General features: G+C 39.9%; 1 protein-coding gene across 1 annotated transcript in view; it reads right to left on the reverse strand.

Moving 5' to 3' along the window:
* The window catches only part of EXOC6B (exocyst complex component 6B), a 544,417-nt gene that overhangs the window by 5,893 nt on the left and 520,174 nt on the right, over positions 1-18,350 (reverse strand). Inside the window, exon 21 of the mRNA XM_045549850.1 lies at positions 1,758-1,870. Within this exon, the coding sequence (XP_045405806.1) occupies positions 1,758-1,870 (113 nt within the window). The remainder of the gene's footprint in view (positions 1-1,757; positions 1,871-18,350) is intronic.

The raw sequence follows: 18,350 nt of genomic DNA on the forward strand, positions 1-18,350 counted from the left end.
AGGAAGTGGATGAACCAGTACTTCCTGGATCCAGAGATTCTCAGGCACAGAGGAGTAAAGGACTGCTGGGAGAAATAACTGACTGAAGGGAATCCCAGAGCTCATTTGGACACGTAATACACATGACCATTTAAGTACCCACTCAAAGGTCAAAATGTTCCCCCCTTTCAGCTGGGCTCTGAGAACTCTGGGATTAGGCCTTGCCTATAATAAAGAGTCTTCTATGGGAGATGTGGGTTCCAGATCTTAAAGCCATGGGCCTCACCACCAGGAGATAAGAGAGACTGCTGAATAGCTCCCTTTTGCCAGGGCTGAATTTCAGGCCCTGTACTAGCAAGAGTGTGCCAGAAGTTGAGTGGGAACAGTCCTTTACCTGGTACTGATGGGGGAAAATCCCTGCCACCACTCCCAGCCCCAAAGGAATTGGTAAGCCAAGGGTCACTCTGAGGACCAAGGATAGAGAAAGCAGCCAGCCAGCTGGCACCAGGCTGGTTTAGTAGATTAGTATGTCAGGGTAGAGACAACTCACAGGCTAGGGATTTTAGTGTAGTCATTAGTGTCAATGAGGAAAGCAGAAGGACTTGCCTCACAGTGATGGAAAAGGCCCAAGTGAATAACATACTTACTCTCTAGATATCCTAGGGAGGAAGGTCAGTGGGAGAGAACCATGGGAAACAAAGTTAAAATGGAAACATCAATCCCTGAAATGGTCAGGAGAAAACTGCACTTTGTACAGTCTCTTGACTCCAAACACATACCCCTGTATCCTTCTTGCCTACCCTCCATCTCTTCACCTCCTCTCCCACTATCATATTACACAGTAAGAGGGATATACCCTGGCCTCTTTTTGCTTAAGGCTCCACTTCGACCTCCTAGACTCTGGGCCTTGCCTTCATTGGAGTTAGGACAAGCTTGACTGGCCATACATGTACTGCCCAGATGTAAGGCACTCTTCTAAGCAGCTGGGGGTTAATTAGTTTTTCTGATTGGAAAAGAAAGCTACCCTTTTACATCGGTCTTATTCTTTGCCAGCTCTCCACTAGATTAGCAAAAGTCTGAGCCAGGCTGCAATGCATGGCAGTTCCCAGCTTCTAGGTGACATGTTGGTTAGCCCTGAGATGTTCTAGGGCTGGCTAATACAATTTCAGTGGTAGCACCTCTGCTTTAGAGAGGCTACAGCTCTATGGCATGGCAACCTTTGCTGGCTAGTGACTGCGTAAGGCAAGAATTAGATGCCTTCTCCAATAGAGCTTTATTGGGGTGGTCAGCACAGTAAAGCTCAATCTGGCAGGGACGGGAGTTGGGAGCAAGTGAAGGTTTCACTAATTCCCACGTGTTCCCTGCTAGGAACCAGAGAAGCTGCCTGTTCTGGGAGGCTATTCTATCCATCATCATACCCCAGATAACTGGGGCCAGCCCCACTCTGCTCACCAGGCCGGCCTACCCCCAAACTAAGCCATCTTCATTTCTTCTCTGGCCATCTCTAAAGACACTTTGACCCATTAAGCTACAAGATAATGTCAGAGTCCACTTCTGACCTGTACTTGGCCTAGCTTGTTAGGGGCTCAGGAATTAAGAGGCTGTAAGAGGAAGATTGACCTGCCAAGTCCAATCATTGAGACAGCTGATAGCACCTAAGGCAATTTCAAGAACAAGGCTGTCTTTCAAGGTATTGGCAGTGGCAACATTACCTTCTATACCAACCCCCAGTCTCCATCTCCCCACCTTCCAACACAGACCACTGGCTGGGTACTCACTTCTCCAGCAGAGTCAGAGCTGTCTTTGGGTTTACCCGGAGGTACTTGCAGTTGGGCTGACCATAGTCAGCAAGGTAGGTTGACCAATCCCACTGGATGAAAAGATCCAAAAGCTGTAAAATATTCAAAGCACCACCACAGGGATTAATCAGAAAGATAAGACAAACCAAGATTATAGAAACCTCACCATCCTTCACTACCAGCTAATATATTTGATAAATAAAAATAAAAATGTAATAAGAGAAAGAATGGCTACAGACTGTAATTCAACTAAGAAAATAAATGAGTAAACATTAGGAGGCAGAGTCATCTCTGCCACAAGCAGCACAGTAATGTTGCTAAGACTGTATGCCGGCAATTAGCTCTCAGAAGCAGCTCTGTAAAGAAACTAACACTAGACTGAATCAAAACACAAGATTATCAAAATAATAACTCACTTATTCATTTAATAAATACATTTATTAAATGCCCCCCACATGGCAAGCACCATTCTAGGAGCTAGTATTCAACCATGAATAAATGATGGTTGATGCAGTCCGGTGCCACATACGTAATTGTTTGAACTTTGAGGTGAAAAGATCCAGGTTCAAGTACCAGTTTTGTGAGTTGCTGCACTGACTTTGCCCAGGTGACTCAGTTAACACAGACGTACACACATACGTGCCTATATACAAATAGGGCACACAGAAACATTGAACCAAGGCATAACATCATGAAGCATTCATAAGAAGTAGTTTGAGTTACACCTATGCGGACACAGGCTGAACAGATAGAAACCAGGGCGACGGTAGATCAGGGATGAAAAATAGGTTTAGTCCATGATCGAGGATACAGAGTCTGGAATTGGGGGTATGAATGTTAAAGAGACATGCCAAGAACTGGATGTGTGAGAAAAGAAAGACAGTTTTCTGAGTGTAAGCTGAGTTCTGACACGGGGGGGAGATTTTTTCTTGGAGAAACTAAATCATTTTTTGTCAAAGGCTTTCCTTCCCTTCTAGTTTTAGCCTCAGACACCACTCTAACAAATATTCATAAATTGTAAAGTAAAACAAATAAATAAACAAACGAGATCACTGCATTTCAAAGGTGAGGTGATTAGCTCCCCTCTATAAGCTTCTAAAGGGAACACAGTCCCAGACTCACATCACTGCATAGAAGGGGGGCTCTCATTTAAGTACTTTTTTACTTAAGACATTTCCTATTTCTCCCTTTCCAAGAGATAACTGCTAGTGAAGACAAGCAGATGGCTGTTTCTCTGTGAAGAACAAAGGCTGACAGGCTAAGAGTGGCAGTCACATCCAATGCCAGAGCCTGGGCTCCAGGCACACCTTTCTCCCACGTCTGTCTTCACTGTGCAGCTGGGCAAATAGGCAGCGTGAGCCTTGTCCTGCTTGGCCAAGTCTCCACTTCCATCCATTCTCTTAGAATAGCTGTTATGAACTTCCTTAAGCAGGATGGGAATTGGCTGAAGTCCCAAACCTAAAACTGAGAAAAGCCCCTACACCCTCAGCCAAGAAAGGGATGCTAAAGATGAGAGATGGAGCGAGGGAGAGAGACAGACATGCTGGTTGGTCTGGGCCAGCATGGTCCCAAAGGGCCCTCTCAGTCTTCTTTTAGGTCATGCCTATTTTCGTTGGCAAGTAAAAAAGCTTCCACCACTTGCTTCTGCTGACCCAAGACATCACAGAGTTCTCCTTTAGAAGAGAATTTTCCCTGACTTTCTACTCTAACTTTGATATTTCTGCCCTATCGTGTCCAAAGATCGCTCAGGATAGCTCCTCTTTACTTGCTCCTAGGGACCATCACTTGGAGTGCCCATTGTTTCTAGAATTCTTCCAGTACTGTGCTTTACAGGTTTGATTATGCTTTTTCCTTGAATCCCTGGGAAAAAAACTATGGAAAAGGATAGCATTTTCTCAGTTAAATTTTTTTTTTCACAAATTAAAAAAAAAAAAAAAACACAGTAAAAAGCCTTTTACTGTTTGCCTACTGGGGAGCTAATAAAGGAAAAGTGAATGAATACCAAAAAGTCTAACTGGAAAAACTGGAAAACCTGGATTTCTTAAAGCTATTTTAGATACTACTTTTCAGATATGGACATATACATACATGTAATAAAACTACCTTATTTTTTTATAAAATTCCTAAATTCTGTGATGGAATTAATAGTATCAGGATTTTCCGATTTATTGCTAAGAATGCCATGTCTTTCTGGTTAATGACACCTAGGTAAATCACTAATAAACAGTAGAAGGAAGTTCATGGCTTAGGTCTAAGGGTTTCCTTTTTTATCTTCTTGCCAAAGTCTCTCAATGCCAGTGCTGAGGCTAAAAGCTCTGGAATGACAAGCTACCTAATTTATTCCATTCTAAGCATAGAAACTGCATAACTCTCTTAAGTTCAACCACTATGAGCCTACAGATTACACTCTGGGTTCATGTCACTTTCTAGTCTTTTAGAGCAGCCTAAAAGTAGGTCTAGGACCTCTTCTGAGAGACATGAACACAGTAGAATCTGAGGGTACTTAGCTAAGTTAGCTGCCTACAGGCACAGTTCTACTAGATTCCACAGAACAGTGTTAGAATAAGAGGCCAAGAAAACCAGCAGGGCTATTTATCCATACAGTACTTTGATTTCCAGACTATGGCTGTCAAAGATCAATCAGGCCCTCCTAGCCTGGTTCTCCATATACAACAACCTTATTAGATCACAATAAATTCTCTCCCAGGGAGTAGAACACTCAATCATTGTTAATGATTCCTAATGATTGTTTTTAACCTTTCATTTGCAAATAATTTCAAACTTATCAGAAAGTTGAAAGAATAAACATAGTGTAAAGAATACCACATACCTTCCACCTAGTTCCGTCCATTATGAATATGAGTACTTTACCCGACATGGTCCATCATTTGCCTTCTCTCTTTCTCTTTACATACACATGCACACACATATACTTCTTTTCTGAGTCTCTTGAGAGTAAACTGCATCTATCATTGCCCTTTATCCCCAAATTCTCTGGTGTTCCTAAGAATTAGGGACATCTTATATAATCACAGTAATTTTCAACTTTAGTTAATATTGATACTATTCATATTCTAATTTTGTAAATTGACCCAATAATGTCCTCTATAGCCTTTTTTTTTCCACTATATGATATGGTTTCAGATCAGGTATTACATTTTGTTGTCATGTCTCTTTAGCCTCCTTTAATCTTTAATATTTCCACAGCCTTTCTTTTTCCCATATGATAGTGACATTTTTAAAGAATATAGTTCCCCTGACTTTTTCCCCTGAGTTTGGTTTTGTCTGATGCTTTCTTATAAGATTCAAGACATATATTCCTGACCAGAATACTATTATACATAAGTGACGCTGTGTCCGAAGGATATCATCTCAGGCAACAATGTTCATTTGTTTCTCACTGGTGATATTAATTTTGATCACTTGGTCAAGATATTATTTGATTTCCCCACTGTCTTGTTATTATGTTTTCCTTTGCAACTAGTAAGCAATTTGGGAGATAATTTAAGACCATGCAAGTATATTCCTTCTGATTAAAATTTCCTCTTATATTTAGTATCCACTGAGGATTCTTGCCTAATCCAGTCTTTACTACGATGACTGCAAACCGATGACATTCCAAAACCATCCTTCCCTCCACATTTATCAATTGTTATTCATTCTATTGTAAGCAAGTGCTCTCCCTTCTCCCCTATTAATATATTTACCTATTTATTACTGGTATGGGCTTATGGGTTCTCATTTGTTCAATGGCTTACATTCATACTATGCCTGTTGTTTTGCTGTTCAAATTTTCCCAGATTTGGCAAGAAACTCATTTACATGGGCTCTCCTGTGTATTTTCGATTTGCCCCTATCCTTTGTTGAACATTGCCTTACTTTCTGGCCCTATAAGATGTTCCAAGCTCATTTTGTACCTTTCTTTGCCCCAGTCCTGGAATCAATCATTTCTCTAAGGTGCCCTGGTTCCTTTTATTGGAGAATGACATTTAGAAACCAAGATCTGAGCACTTAACATGCTCATTTCTACCGGGGTATTATTGTATCCAGGCCCTCTCAGTAGACAGAACTAAGGAAAATATGTACGTACACTAACTCACACATATATCTATATTTGTTTCTGTATCTGTGTATATATGTTAAAATCATGAGTTCATACCGATGTCTTCAATTCCAATTCAGCACTACAGGGTTCATTTTAACCTGTTCCCTCTTTCCTTATTTATCACTTCTTTGTCTGGCAGTGAGAAACCTGGTTGTCATTATCTATGATGTATTTAACTTATTTGTTTAACCCTAATACAAAGTGGTCTCAGAATTTCTAACCCATATGCTGGTAATAAACAAATTTACTTACTAGAGTATATTATTTGTATATAGTTCTTTTTGTTTCTCAAGTTACTTAGGTTAGTTCTTCTCTTCTTCACCCCTTTCAGTATGGTTATATTATTTTGTAATTCAATTAGGTTCATTTTTTCACTGCTTGTGTTCCATTTTGGATTCCCCCTCATTCTGGCTGATTTTAATTATTAATTTTGGGGTATGTGAAACAATACTATAGCTTTGAGAGTCAAAGCTACACAAAAAAGTATACTCAGAGAAGTATCATTCCCTCCTCATCCCAAGTAACCTGTTCCCCTTCTCCTGACTTCTTTCTACATCTTTCCCACCCATGCCTTGTAAGTAACCAGTCTAGTTTCTAGTTTATCGTTCTTTTATTCCTTTTGCACAAATGAGCAGATACATATGTATTTTCTTGTATCTTCCTTTTTCTCACTTGAAGAGTAGTATACTATAGCTACTCTTTTGTACTTTTTTTTTACATAACAATTCATCCTATAACTTACTCCCTAGAAGCTCATTCCTCATTAATGATCACATTCTTGATTTATTCATTCAAATGCTATTTTTGTAAAATAGATATGAGAAGTCATTTTCAAGGGACAGACCAGATGTTACATTTTGGAGCATTTCATTGTTAAACTGGTGGAACAGGAAAGTGTTAGCTATTTGCAGAACAGAACATACTGATAAATATTATGGCAATTAGATCAAAAGCAAACTCAATTCATCATTAATGATGCTTTGATCTCAAACATAGAGTTATTTCTTTACGGTATTTATCAGAATAGGGGAACTAAACTAGTGTAATGGTTGATGTAATACCTTATAAACTATATAGATTAACCAAAATTGTTTTTTATTTATTTATTTTTGTTGTTTATTAAGGATATTATGGAGGTACAAACATTTTGGTTACATGTAATGTATGCAATGCATTTGTCCCACGCAAGCCAGGGCTACAAGCGTGTCCCTCCCCCATACAGTGCGTTCCTCTTCCATTAGTTGTGAGTTTACCCCCCACACCCCTCTACTGGCACCCAATGAGTATTAGTACCATGTGAACACCTTGGTTTTGGTCACTTAGTACCAATTTCATGGTGAGTATATGTGATGCATGTTTTTCCATCCTTGTGAATGTGATTACTGGTTATTATACAAAAATGTGTACAAGTGGGAAAGGATATTACAAGGGAAGGTATTTTGAATCAGGTTATACTAAATAGGCTACTATGACAGAATACTTTTTTTGCCTCCTGGATGACATTTATCTATGTGACTTCACTAGGGCTTTGGCAAAGTTCTAAAGCTGCCTCTGCTATACTTCTTTGTTACTTTGGAATATTCCTATGGTTTAATAGGACTAAAATTATTATATAATTCTGATTTCATTGTGAGGGGGAGTGGAGTGGGGAGGACCAAGACAGAAAGGATAAGCAACTTGCTGAAAATCACAAGGTAGACACGTGATAGAGACTGCTTGTTGGCTCACAGTCCTCAAGACGCCATAGCTGTTTGTTTTTAAAAATTCTCATTGATTCTGTCTCTCAGTTAGGTACTTGTCAGAGGCGAGGCCAAACTTCTGAACAGACTTTCTTTTTTGGAATAGTAGCTGAGAAAGACAAGAAAAATCAAAACGAGTCAAAGTGAAAACTAGTCCAGGTCACACAGTGAGTTGTTAGCTGGGCAGAGAACAGATAGCATCACAATAGCAGAACAAATGCAAAGTTCCAGGAAGGACCTTAAGAGTGAGATATTATTAGATAAAGTAGAATTCTGTTGCTCCTTGTTAGTGCATACCAATAGACATGTCTCCAGCAGCAAATATAGAAATAATTCAGATGGATGAGTTGCCTCATGGCTAAAGGAGTAGAAGGAAACCTTCAGGTAAAAATTACAGGCTAATATTCAAGAAAACTATCCTGAAGGTGCCCTTGTGTTATCTTAGGCAGAAAAAATTACCTTGGAACTTGGAAAGTGAAAATGAAGAGGCTAGTGGACAATGGCCTGCTTGTTCCTACTACTAGACTACTGTTTATTACCAAACCAGTTCATAAAATTCCTATTCACAGGTGAAGAGAATTGTTGGATATATCCTGCTTTCATTGCTAATTCTTGGAATATGGGCCTCATTTCCCATGTAGACTGCAAGCTCCTGAAGGATGGGGACTGTGTTTTTTCCTTCTGACTTCTCAATAGCACAGACTAGCATATGGCTAGTTTCTCAGCAGGTAGTCAGCAAAGACATGTTAAATGGAATCAAACTAGGTGAAAATAGGTGAACTAACATTTTGTAGCAACGATATTGGCTAGATGGTAGGAGAGACATACTTTGTGTTTTTCACAACAAACATTCCAAATGGACCAAACCTAAGGTCCTCCTAACCAGCACTAGGAGGAAAGTTGGGAAAGGAGGAAGGAGGCATCAAACAGAAGAGGTGATATCTGTGACAGGTGAGTGGGAACCCAACCCTGGATATTTGATTTCAAAGTTCCAAGGGAAGATATCTATGACCAGTGAGTGGGAAGAGCAGATATTTGGTGACATCCGGGCTGAGTCCTAGTAGGCAGCATGGGGCCTACCTCATGTTAGGGAAAGCTTCCTCTTCCCAAAATACCTGCAAAGATTCCAAGGGGAGCAAAGAATTGTAGGAAGTAAGATAGGCCACAGACAGACAGATATAAAGACACACTGGCAACAGCCACATCCCTCTTCCCCTAGATGTGAATTTCTTTACATGTTTTCTCTTGAACAGGCACACTGAGTCCTGCAGAGAACTGTGCTCCCAAAGCAGGTGTGTCCTTGTAGTAAACTTCACATAGGAAAACCTGAATTTGTACTTTATATACATTCCAGAAGAATTCTTCATGCTAAACAGGATAGACTACAAAATGATGTCAAATAATATGCTTCTCTGAGACACTTAACATATAAATCAACAAAAATTCTAAATATGCTACCTCTTTAAGACATGGCTACTGTATAAAGTGCAGTCTACTTACTCAAGAGAACAGTAACATACAGAACACTAAGCTAGGGGAAGTTTCTCTTGCCCATTCCCTGCCTTTGACAGGATGAAACTAATCACATCATTATAAAGTATTTATCGTAATCACTGATCCACAGGTGCCTTTTAGGAGGCAGCAGAGCACAGAAAAAAGAGCCCCAGACTGAGAGTTACCTGACTGACAGTGTGACCCTAGGCATGCCACCAAATCTATTTTTCTGGTTCAGATATGGAATCATAACAGCTCCTATTAGCTGCTTAGGGCAGACCAGGAGAATGATTGTGAAAAGTCTACTAAAAAGCATGGAATTAACTCATGACCCATTTGTGTTTATTGCCCAGGATTTGCCCCACCTCCTTGTGTCTGGTGCTAGGCCACTCTGATTCAAAGAAGAACATCTGCCTGCCTCCTGCATATCCTTAGGAGTACTTCCTGACACAGAAGTTTGGGCAAATGTTGGAAACAGAAAATAGGATTTATTATTTTTTTTTACCTCTTTTAGTATTATTATTGTTAATTTCAGCATATTATGGGGGAACAAATGTTTAGGTTACATATATTGCCTTTGCCCTGCCTGAGTCAGAGCTTCAAGCATGTCCATCTCCCAGACAGTGTGCACTGTACCCATTAGGTATGAATATACCCATCCCCCTCCTCCCTCCCACCTGCCAAGCACCTGATGAATGTTACTACTATATGTGCACATAAGTATTGAACAATTAATACCAATTTGATGGTGAGTATATGTGGTGCTTGTTTTTCCATTTTTGTGATACTTCACTTAGTATCACAAGACACTGGTGTGCACTGGATGTGTAACATGTGAATATTTTCTCCCATTCTGTAGGTTATCTGTTTGCTCTCATAATAGTTTCCTTGGCTGTGAAGAAGCTTCTTAATTTGATCAGGTCTCATTTATTTATTTTTGTTGTTGTTGTGATTGCCTTTGGGGGCTTCTTCATAAATTCTTTCCCTAGGCCAATGTTCACAAGAGTATTTCCAACATTTTCTTCTAGAATTCTTATAGTTTCATAACTTAGGTTTAAGTCTGTTATCCACCATGAGTTGATTTTTGTGAGAGCTGAGAGGTGTTGATCCTGTTTCAGCCTTCTACATGTGGCTATCCAATTTTCCCAGCACCATTTATTGAATAAGGATTCTTTTCCCCAGTATATGTTTTTGTCTGCTTTTTCAACGACGAGATGGCTATATGAGGATGGTTTTATATCTGAGTTCTCAGTTCTGTTCTGTTGGTCTATATCTCTGTTCTTGTGCCAGTACCATGCTGTTTTGGTTACTATAGCCCTGCAGTATAGCTTGAAGTCTGGTAAATTGATGCCTCCAAATTTGTACTTTTTGCTTAAGATTGCTTTTGCTATACAGGGTCTTCTCTGGTTCCATATGAAGTGTAGAATTATTTTTTCTATATCTGTGAAAAATGATGTTCGCATTTTAATAGGGATTGCATTGAATCTGTAGATCACTTTGGGTGGTATAGACATTTTAACAATGTTGATTCTGCCAGTCCATGAGCATGGTATGGTTTTCCACCTGCTTACATCCTCTGCTATTTCCATTCTCAGTGTTTCAGAGTTCTACCTGTAGATGTCTTTCACCTCCTTAGTTAAATATATTCCTAGTTATTTTATTTTCTTTGTTGCTATTGTGAAGTGTATTGAGTCTTTGATTTCATTCTCAGTTTGACTGTTGTTAGTATATAGGAATGCTACTGATTTCTGTACATTGATTTTGTAACCTGAGACTTTGCTGAATTTGTTTATCAATTCCAGTAGTCTCATGGCAGAATCTTTGGGGTTTTCTCAATATACAATCATTTAATCAGCAAAGAGAGATAGTTTGACTTCTTCTGTCCCCATTTGGATGCCCTTGATTTCCTTCTCTTGTCTGATTGCTCTGGCTAGGATTTCCAGCACTACACTAAATAGAAGTGGTGATAGACGGCAGCCTTGTCTGGTTCCAGTTCTAAGCAGGAATGCTTTCAATTTTTCCCTGTTCAGTATGATGTTGGCTGTGGGTTTGTCATATATGGCTTTTATCATTTTTAGGTAAGTCCCATCTATGCCTATTGTGTTAAGCATTCTTATCATGAAAAGGTGCTGGATTTTGTTGAAAGCTTTTTCTGTGAAGCAGGATTTATTTTAACTAATATAAATTGAGTACCAAAAACATACCAGGCACTCTTCTGGGCACTGCACATGAAAAGATGATAAGACAATATCTCCAGTCTTGAGGATCTCAGTCTAGTAAATAAACAGGTTCAGAACAACGTGAACACTCTAAGAGGTACTCTAACAGTGTACAAAGAAAGTTCAAAGGAAGAGCATCTAAGCCTGAGCTCAGGCTCAGGAAAGTTATGACTATTTATTGAGAACCAAGTGTTGGCTCAGTGGTATATGCTTTACATAGATAATCTTATTTGATCCTCTCTATACCAGTAGTCCCCAACTTTTTTGGTACCAGGGACTGGTTTCATGGAAGATAATTTTATCCATGGACTGGAAGGGGATGGTGGAAAGGGATGGTTTCGGGATGATTCAAGCACCTTACCTGTATTGTGCAGTCAAATCTTTCTACTAATGATAATCTGCATTTGCAGCTGCTCCCCAGCACTAGCATCACCACCACAGCTCTACCTCAGATCACCAGGCATTAAATTCTCTAAGGAGCATGCAACCTAGACCCCTGGCATGTGCAGTTTACAGTAGGGCTTGTGCTTCTATGGGAATCTAATTCCCGCTGCTGATCTGCCGGGAGGTGGAGCTTATGCAGTGATGCAAGTGATAGGAAGAGCTGTAAATACAGATGAAGCTTTGCTGGCTGTTAATACAGAAATGTATGTGTGTTTGGGAGGCTAGGGGAGGTGAAGAGATGTGTCTTATTTTTTTTCCTTTTTCTTTGCTCACTGTGAATTTTAATATGCAGAGGGTAATGCTGGCCAGAGCCCTATGGCAGGTTCCAATGTCAGAGGCAGTTACGGCTCTAAGAAACAATAAAGTCTTAGAAATTATCGAAACCCTAGGACAAATAGCCTCTTCTCTATCCCACTTCCCATCACCATGAGCATCCTTCCTTTTCTATCACAATCTCCTTTTCAAAACTGTCCTCATGCCAGAAACTGTCACAATATTACTTCTCAGTAATATGAGGGATTAATAATCCTAAATGGAATGATTTTTGCTTGAATTCTGTCTGCCATTTTCAGGACATCCTGAGACCCAAACCTTTTCAGTTTGTTCCACATTATCTGTCTCTTGGTTAGTAAACATACTTTTAGTCATTCTGCTTTCCTTTGCCAGCTTTAGATAAAACTTGCTTTTACTGATGACCAGACATCTAATGTCCCTTCCAGTTCTAAGACTCTAAATCTAATGAACTCCTTACTAGGAAGTGAACAGCTATGGGACAGAGAGCAGTTCTCATCACTTAGCAGGAATGAGGCTGCTAAAATGGTAGACTGTGAGGAATTGCAGAGAACAGCACTATACCTTCACATTGCAGAGGAAGAAAGTGAGGTCCAGAAGGATTCATTATGGTAAAGCTACCATGACTAGGCCTGCCATTAGAACACAAGCCCTTGACTTATAGTCCACTTTTCTTTCTACTACATGATGCAATTTAATCAGCTGGTGGAGAACCAAAATCTTTGAAAACAGTATATAGGTCAGATACCTCGAGAGGTGAAGGAGGACTAAAGGGATTTTTGTTTTGTTTTTAAATTAAAAAGTTGAAAGAATATAACATCTACCTTACCCCTTTTGTACAAATGTTTATGATTTGTCTAATTTACTTTGGATCTTCCTTTTGTTTAAAGAAAGAAAATGTTACAAATAAAGGTAAAATCCCCTCCCTTCCTCTGTCTCTTCACTTTCCTGAAGAAGACTGCTATCATGATTTTGTTATATACCTGATACATACATGTTTTATGCTTATAATTGATAAGTAATATATGGTAATGTTTTGTGTGTTAGCTTACATATATATATATGTATATATATATATAATATAACATTGTACATAACATTTGCAACTTGATTTTTTCATTCAATCTTATGTTTTCAAGATCTACCCATATTGATCCATCTAAATCTAGTTCATTCATTTTAATTGCCAAATAGTGCTTTCTACTGTGTAAGTATACTTATATTAATCTATATCATAAGGTATTTATCAACTCATTCATGATGGGAATTTGTACAATTGTATTTAGGGCTGTTAGGGGACAGGGGTGCTTGCCCATACCCAGGGAGCAGGTAGCATGCTAAATGAGTATGGTAAGGAGGGATTATCAGTCTTTATCACCATATGTATGAAATGTGTATGTGGCCACTTAGTGGGCCAACTAAATACTCCCTGAATTTGATCCCACACCAAGTGGCACAAAGAAAACTCAGATGACTAGTCCAGGCTAAGACTCTTAACGAGGTAACTGCAAGGAATTCATCTCTCCTTGGAAGAGAATATATAGGGGAATAAAGAAAGAAGCACAGTAAAGCTATGGTCACTAAGCCTATCCTGACCAGAATTAAAATAAACAAAAAAAAATTTCTTCCCTGAATTGTAATGTTAGGAAGTTACATCCCCATTTCTGAGCCTTTGGGAATGGATCAGTAAGTCTCCATAGGATTTCCAAAGGTATTAGCTATTACCCTCAATATCAAGTTTACATTTTCCTTGAACTTGAATAGATTGTTCTGAAATTCTCCAAGAAGCACTTAAATGGTCCTTGACCATTAGCTAGTGTTTAAGTTGGGTGGGAAGAAGAAATTAGAAGAAAGAAACCTTGTTGTGGAAGAGCTTGGTATCATTCTCTAAGATCCTAGGATGGAAAGTCTGCATAGACAAGCTTAATCTTCTCATTTTTTATATGGCCAGAGAAATAAGGTCTTCAGTCTCTGTTGGTATGGAAACCTTTATCCAACATCAGGTCTTTGTGGCTAGGCTACAGTATGGTCTGTTGTGAGGTCTCAAACAGATCATAGGTTTCTGATTCAGTTTCTCAATCACGTAGATTTGTTAAAACCTGCTCCGATTTATTGAATAAGGATATGAAAGGAGATACAGTAAGTGAAAGCACTTCACATTGTAATAATTAATAACACTATTACCACAGGGTAGCATTATTACTCAAAGAGATTTTTAAAAGGCAACTAACTAAACACTGCCCTTTGCAAACTTTAAAGCAACAGGAGTTCCAAAGTTGCTTCAATGTAATATAGATGGGAGCCCCTGGCTCACATTCAAGTTACAACTCCTTTTGCCTGACCCCAGAGCTATCATGTCCATATTCTCTGTGAGCCAGGGCCAGATGGATATTCTCCAGATTAGCATTTGTCCATGGGGCTTGTTCCCTGGGAGCAGAGTTCCTCCAAGGACCTTCTAAGGGCCGGATCATAAGCAGTGATTTTTTTTAGAGGGGACCATCCACAGTTTAAATACCATGAACAAGCTGTGGGAGAAAAAAAAAAATCTATCCTTGTACAAGAAAATCACTCAAAAGTAGATACCAAGATGACACTGGAAAATAATCATCATCTTGTTTTAGCCAGTTTCCTTGACTGGTCTTTTCCATCTGGTGACCAGCAACATTCCTGACTTGAAGACATTGCCTTTAGCAGCTAAATTTTCCCAATACTTTCCCACCTCCTGTCTCCTTTATGGATCTCACAAACATTTTACAACACTGAGCTAAGGACAGAGAGTGGGGGGTTTAGGAAATCTTCAGGGTTATAATGAGGAGTAGTGCTGAGGCAAATTCAAGTCATTCTACCCAGGAGCTTGTCAGCAAATTGGCTGGAAGCTATGGCATAACCCTACAATGGAGGGGAACTAGAATTCTAACAGGGTTCTATCCCAGCATGATCTTCGGCTTTCTCTGGATACCAGCAAAGTCCCTGTCCTTCATCCTTCTATGTCTAAGGCCAGATCACAGATACTCTCACCTTTGGGCCTATAAACACCTTAAGGGCTTGTCCATCTTTGTCTTCTTAGTGTTTGTTACTGTGTGGTGGGGCAGAAAAGGAGCTCAAAAAGTGTGTGCTGACTGATGATTGTGAGAAAGCATTGGAGGAGGCCATTGTCCTGGCAAGGCCCTGGCAAACACCTCTTTCTGAGGTCTCCCCTACCGCCTTCCCCCAGCTCCTTGGGGTTCTCTGGGGTATGAGGGTCTAGCTCCACAAGGTCTTTGCTTTCTGTTGGTATTTCTTCATGCTCTCCAAAAGGTGGAGAATGGGTGGAAAGGCTGAGACACAGGATATTGGACTGTTTACAGTTGGCCAGGCCAAGATTAGCGTGAGCACAACATATGCCAAGTTCATTGGAAGTTACATTTTCCCTTTGTTTACACATTAAAGGGGAGAAGACCAGAAGGAAAAAAAAAAAGCAGGTGACCTCCTGTTAACCTCACCCGTCTGCAAGAGGCTGCTGCCCTCACCTCTGAATGAACTTTCAGATTATCTCAGACAAGATTCACCTTGCGCTGAACTTGTACGCCTGCTCTGAAGCCCCCAGTCACGTAGCTGTGATTAAACATTACTGAGTGGCCATAAATTTACAGAAGTATTATTGTGGCTTGCTTTCCTCTTTCTTCTTTGGGAGAGGAAGAGAGCAATGGGTTTGGGGTGGGGGGAGTTAAAAAAAGGGAAACCCACAGTCAAACAAACAGTTCCTTTTCACAGCTCTGAACAAAAGAGAAAACATTGCATAGGTGTCCCAGAAAGAAGGAGAGAGAAATTTGGCCATATGAGAGAAATTAAAGCTCCAGAAGACTGTAAAAGCCCCTAACTCAATCTGGTCCCATTTCCAGATCATCTGAAAGTTCACAGGTGAAAGACAAACCTGTTCTGCCCTTGTTCCTGGCTTGTCTTGAAAGGTATCACTCAAGTATCGCTAGAGAGAGAAAGAGAGAGAGACAGAGAGGGAGAGAGAGAGAGGGAGACGCTTTCCCTTGGGCTTGCTACATGGTATGGGGCAACTGCTGACAGAGTAGCAGGCAGGGGAGAGAAGGCTGCAAGGAAAACACAGTTCATTTTGTTCTTTGAGCTGCTATGAGAGATGAGGAAGCCCCAACATCTGGGACATTTAAACAGAGACTGGACAAAGACTAGACCGTGTTCTAAAGGAAACACCCTGTAGCTGTACCCAGGAGACTGACCAGATGACCTAAGAACATTTATTTCTATGATTCACTGTTTTATGCTTAAAGTAGAAAAAAAATGGATATTCCACTGAAGTAAAGTTTGCTAAAGCCTCTAGGATTTCAAAGCCAAGATATGCCTGCAAAAGGCCTATGCTGACCATGAAACAATGAGACCTCTATAACCAGAAAAGGCCAGGGAGTGCTCTGTTTGATCCAAAAGAATTGTAAAAAGCGGTCAGGAAGCCCAGACTGAGGTGCTAGGTGCTGGCCAGCAAAGCCACCTTTGGAAAGGAGTTGTTCTGTCTCCGGTTACCCTATGGCAGTGACAGGGGTGCTAAAGAGGCTCATTGTTTCTATAGTTGGCAAGGCTTTGTCCATAAAAGTAGCAAAGCCCAGGGCCCATCCACACGAGGAAGGCAGCTGATGGTTTAGCTTAGCTCTGACTCTCGGCAAGATCTCTTGCTGTTTGTAAGAATTAGCCAGGAGTCAAAAAAACAGGCCTTTGGAAATGAGTTGCCTCTGACACACAGCACTGGGCCAGGATATGAAATGGCCACAGTGTCAGGGAGGTATTGGGAATATTTAAATTTGGCATGGGAGTTCTGAAGTCAATCTCTGGTTCCAGGGGCAACTTGTGTTCAAAACTCTGGTCTGGATTTGGAGAAGAAAGAAACTGGGTTCCTTGCCTCTCAACGTAGAGTTCTGTGTTTGGTGGTGAGTCCAGGGTCTGAACATATGGAAGCTGAGATATGAGAATTTTGGAAAGGCTGAAAGAGCAAGCAGGAGGCTCTACTGAAGTTGACAATCTGAAATCATGCAAATAATCTCGTAATACATACGTGCCAGCCAGAGGCAACAAGATAGACCCAGGAGGGCAGCTAGGAACCAGGAAGGCATACACAAGAGGAGAATAGGCAAGTCAGTACCAAGAGCTACAAAATAAGATGATCCTGTTGAGTGGAAACATGGGGGATGAGGGGAACCTAATAACATTTATAGGTACTATATCAAATGCTTTGTTGGTACAGGCTCATTTAATGTACTTCTAAGAGGAAGATACTATTGTCACGCCTATTTCACAGATAAGGTAATTGAGGCACAGAACAATTTAAGCAACTGCTTAAAATCATGCTGCTAGTAAGCAAGGAAGTCAGAACCTGAAACCAGGTCTGTTTGATTCAATATATTTTTATGAGAGTAGAATCGTCGAAACATAGAATTAGGAATTCTACAAAAGTTCATACCACTCAGACTGAATAAAATGTCCTCCTCTTTTTCTACCATCCTTTAAGATTCTAAGTCCCCGTCTCCTCTAGGAAAACTTCTTGAATACTACTGTTTCTTAGATTTATCCTTTCTCTGAATTCCATTTGTACTTATTGTTTATGGTGCACAGGAAACACTGTATCACATATTTTCCTATTCTTCCAACTGTTTGTCCCTCATAGCTGAATAGTTGATTATGCCAGTAAACCAGATGTTGAAATAGAAAGAAACCTAAGTGTTTTATGCTTGTATCTCCCAGAATAGAACATGAACTCTTTGAGGTCTGAGACCCACAATGCCTAGTACAGCAAGGGACAAACAGTGGGCTCTCGATATATTGCAACTAAGCTCCCCAGAAACTAACAAAAAGCTCTTGATGTGCAAAATAAGGAAAAATTTTAAAATAGAGTTGTTCACTAGTGGAATGTGCTGGAACAGAAAGGGATATATATGTGAGAACACAATGAGTTCCACTTCTTTTTGTGTATTTTTTTTCCCAAAATGATGTAGTTTTTTTGTATATTTCTTTATAAAAACAATATATGCTCTTTTCAAACAAAGAAAAATTCAGGAAAAACTTCTTTAACTCAAAAAAGCACAATGGTAAACCATAATACCATTTCCTGTGGATAAGTGTCAACAATTTGGTATCTAGACTTTAAGACCTTTTTTACCAAAATCAAAGTAAATTGTACATGCTGTCAAAAGCTAATTTTTCCCCGTTAATACAGCATAGACATCTTTTACAGGTAAATACACATGGATAAACGTAATCATTTTTAAAGACTCCATAATATCTA

This window comes from Lemur catta, chromosome 4 (assembly GCF_020740605.2).
Source record: "Lemur catta isolate mLemCat1 chromosome 4, mLemCat1.pri, whole genome shotgun sequence".
NCBI classification, from domain to species: domain Eukaryota; kingdom Metazoa; phylum Chordata; class Mammalia; order Primates; family Lemuridae; genus Lemur; species Lemur catta.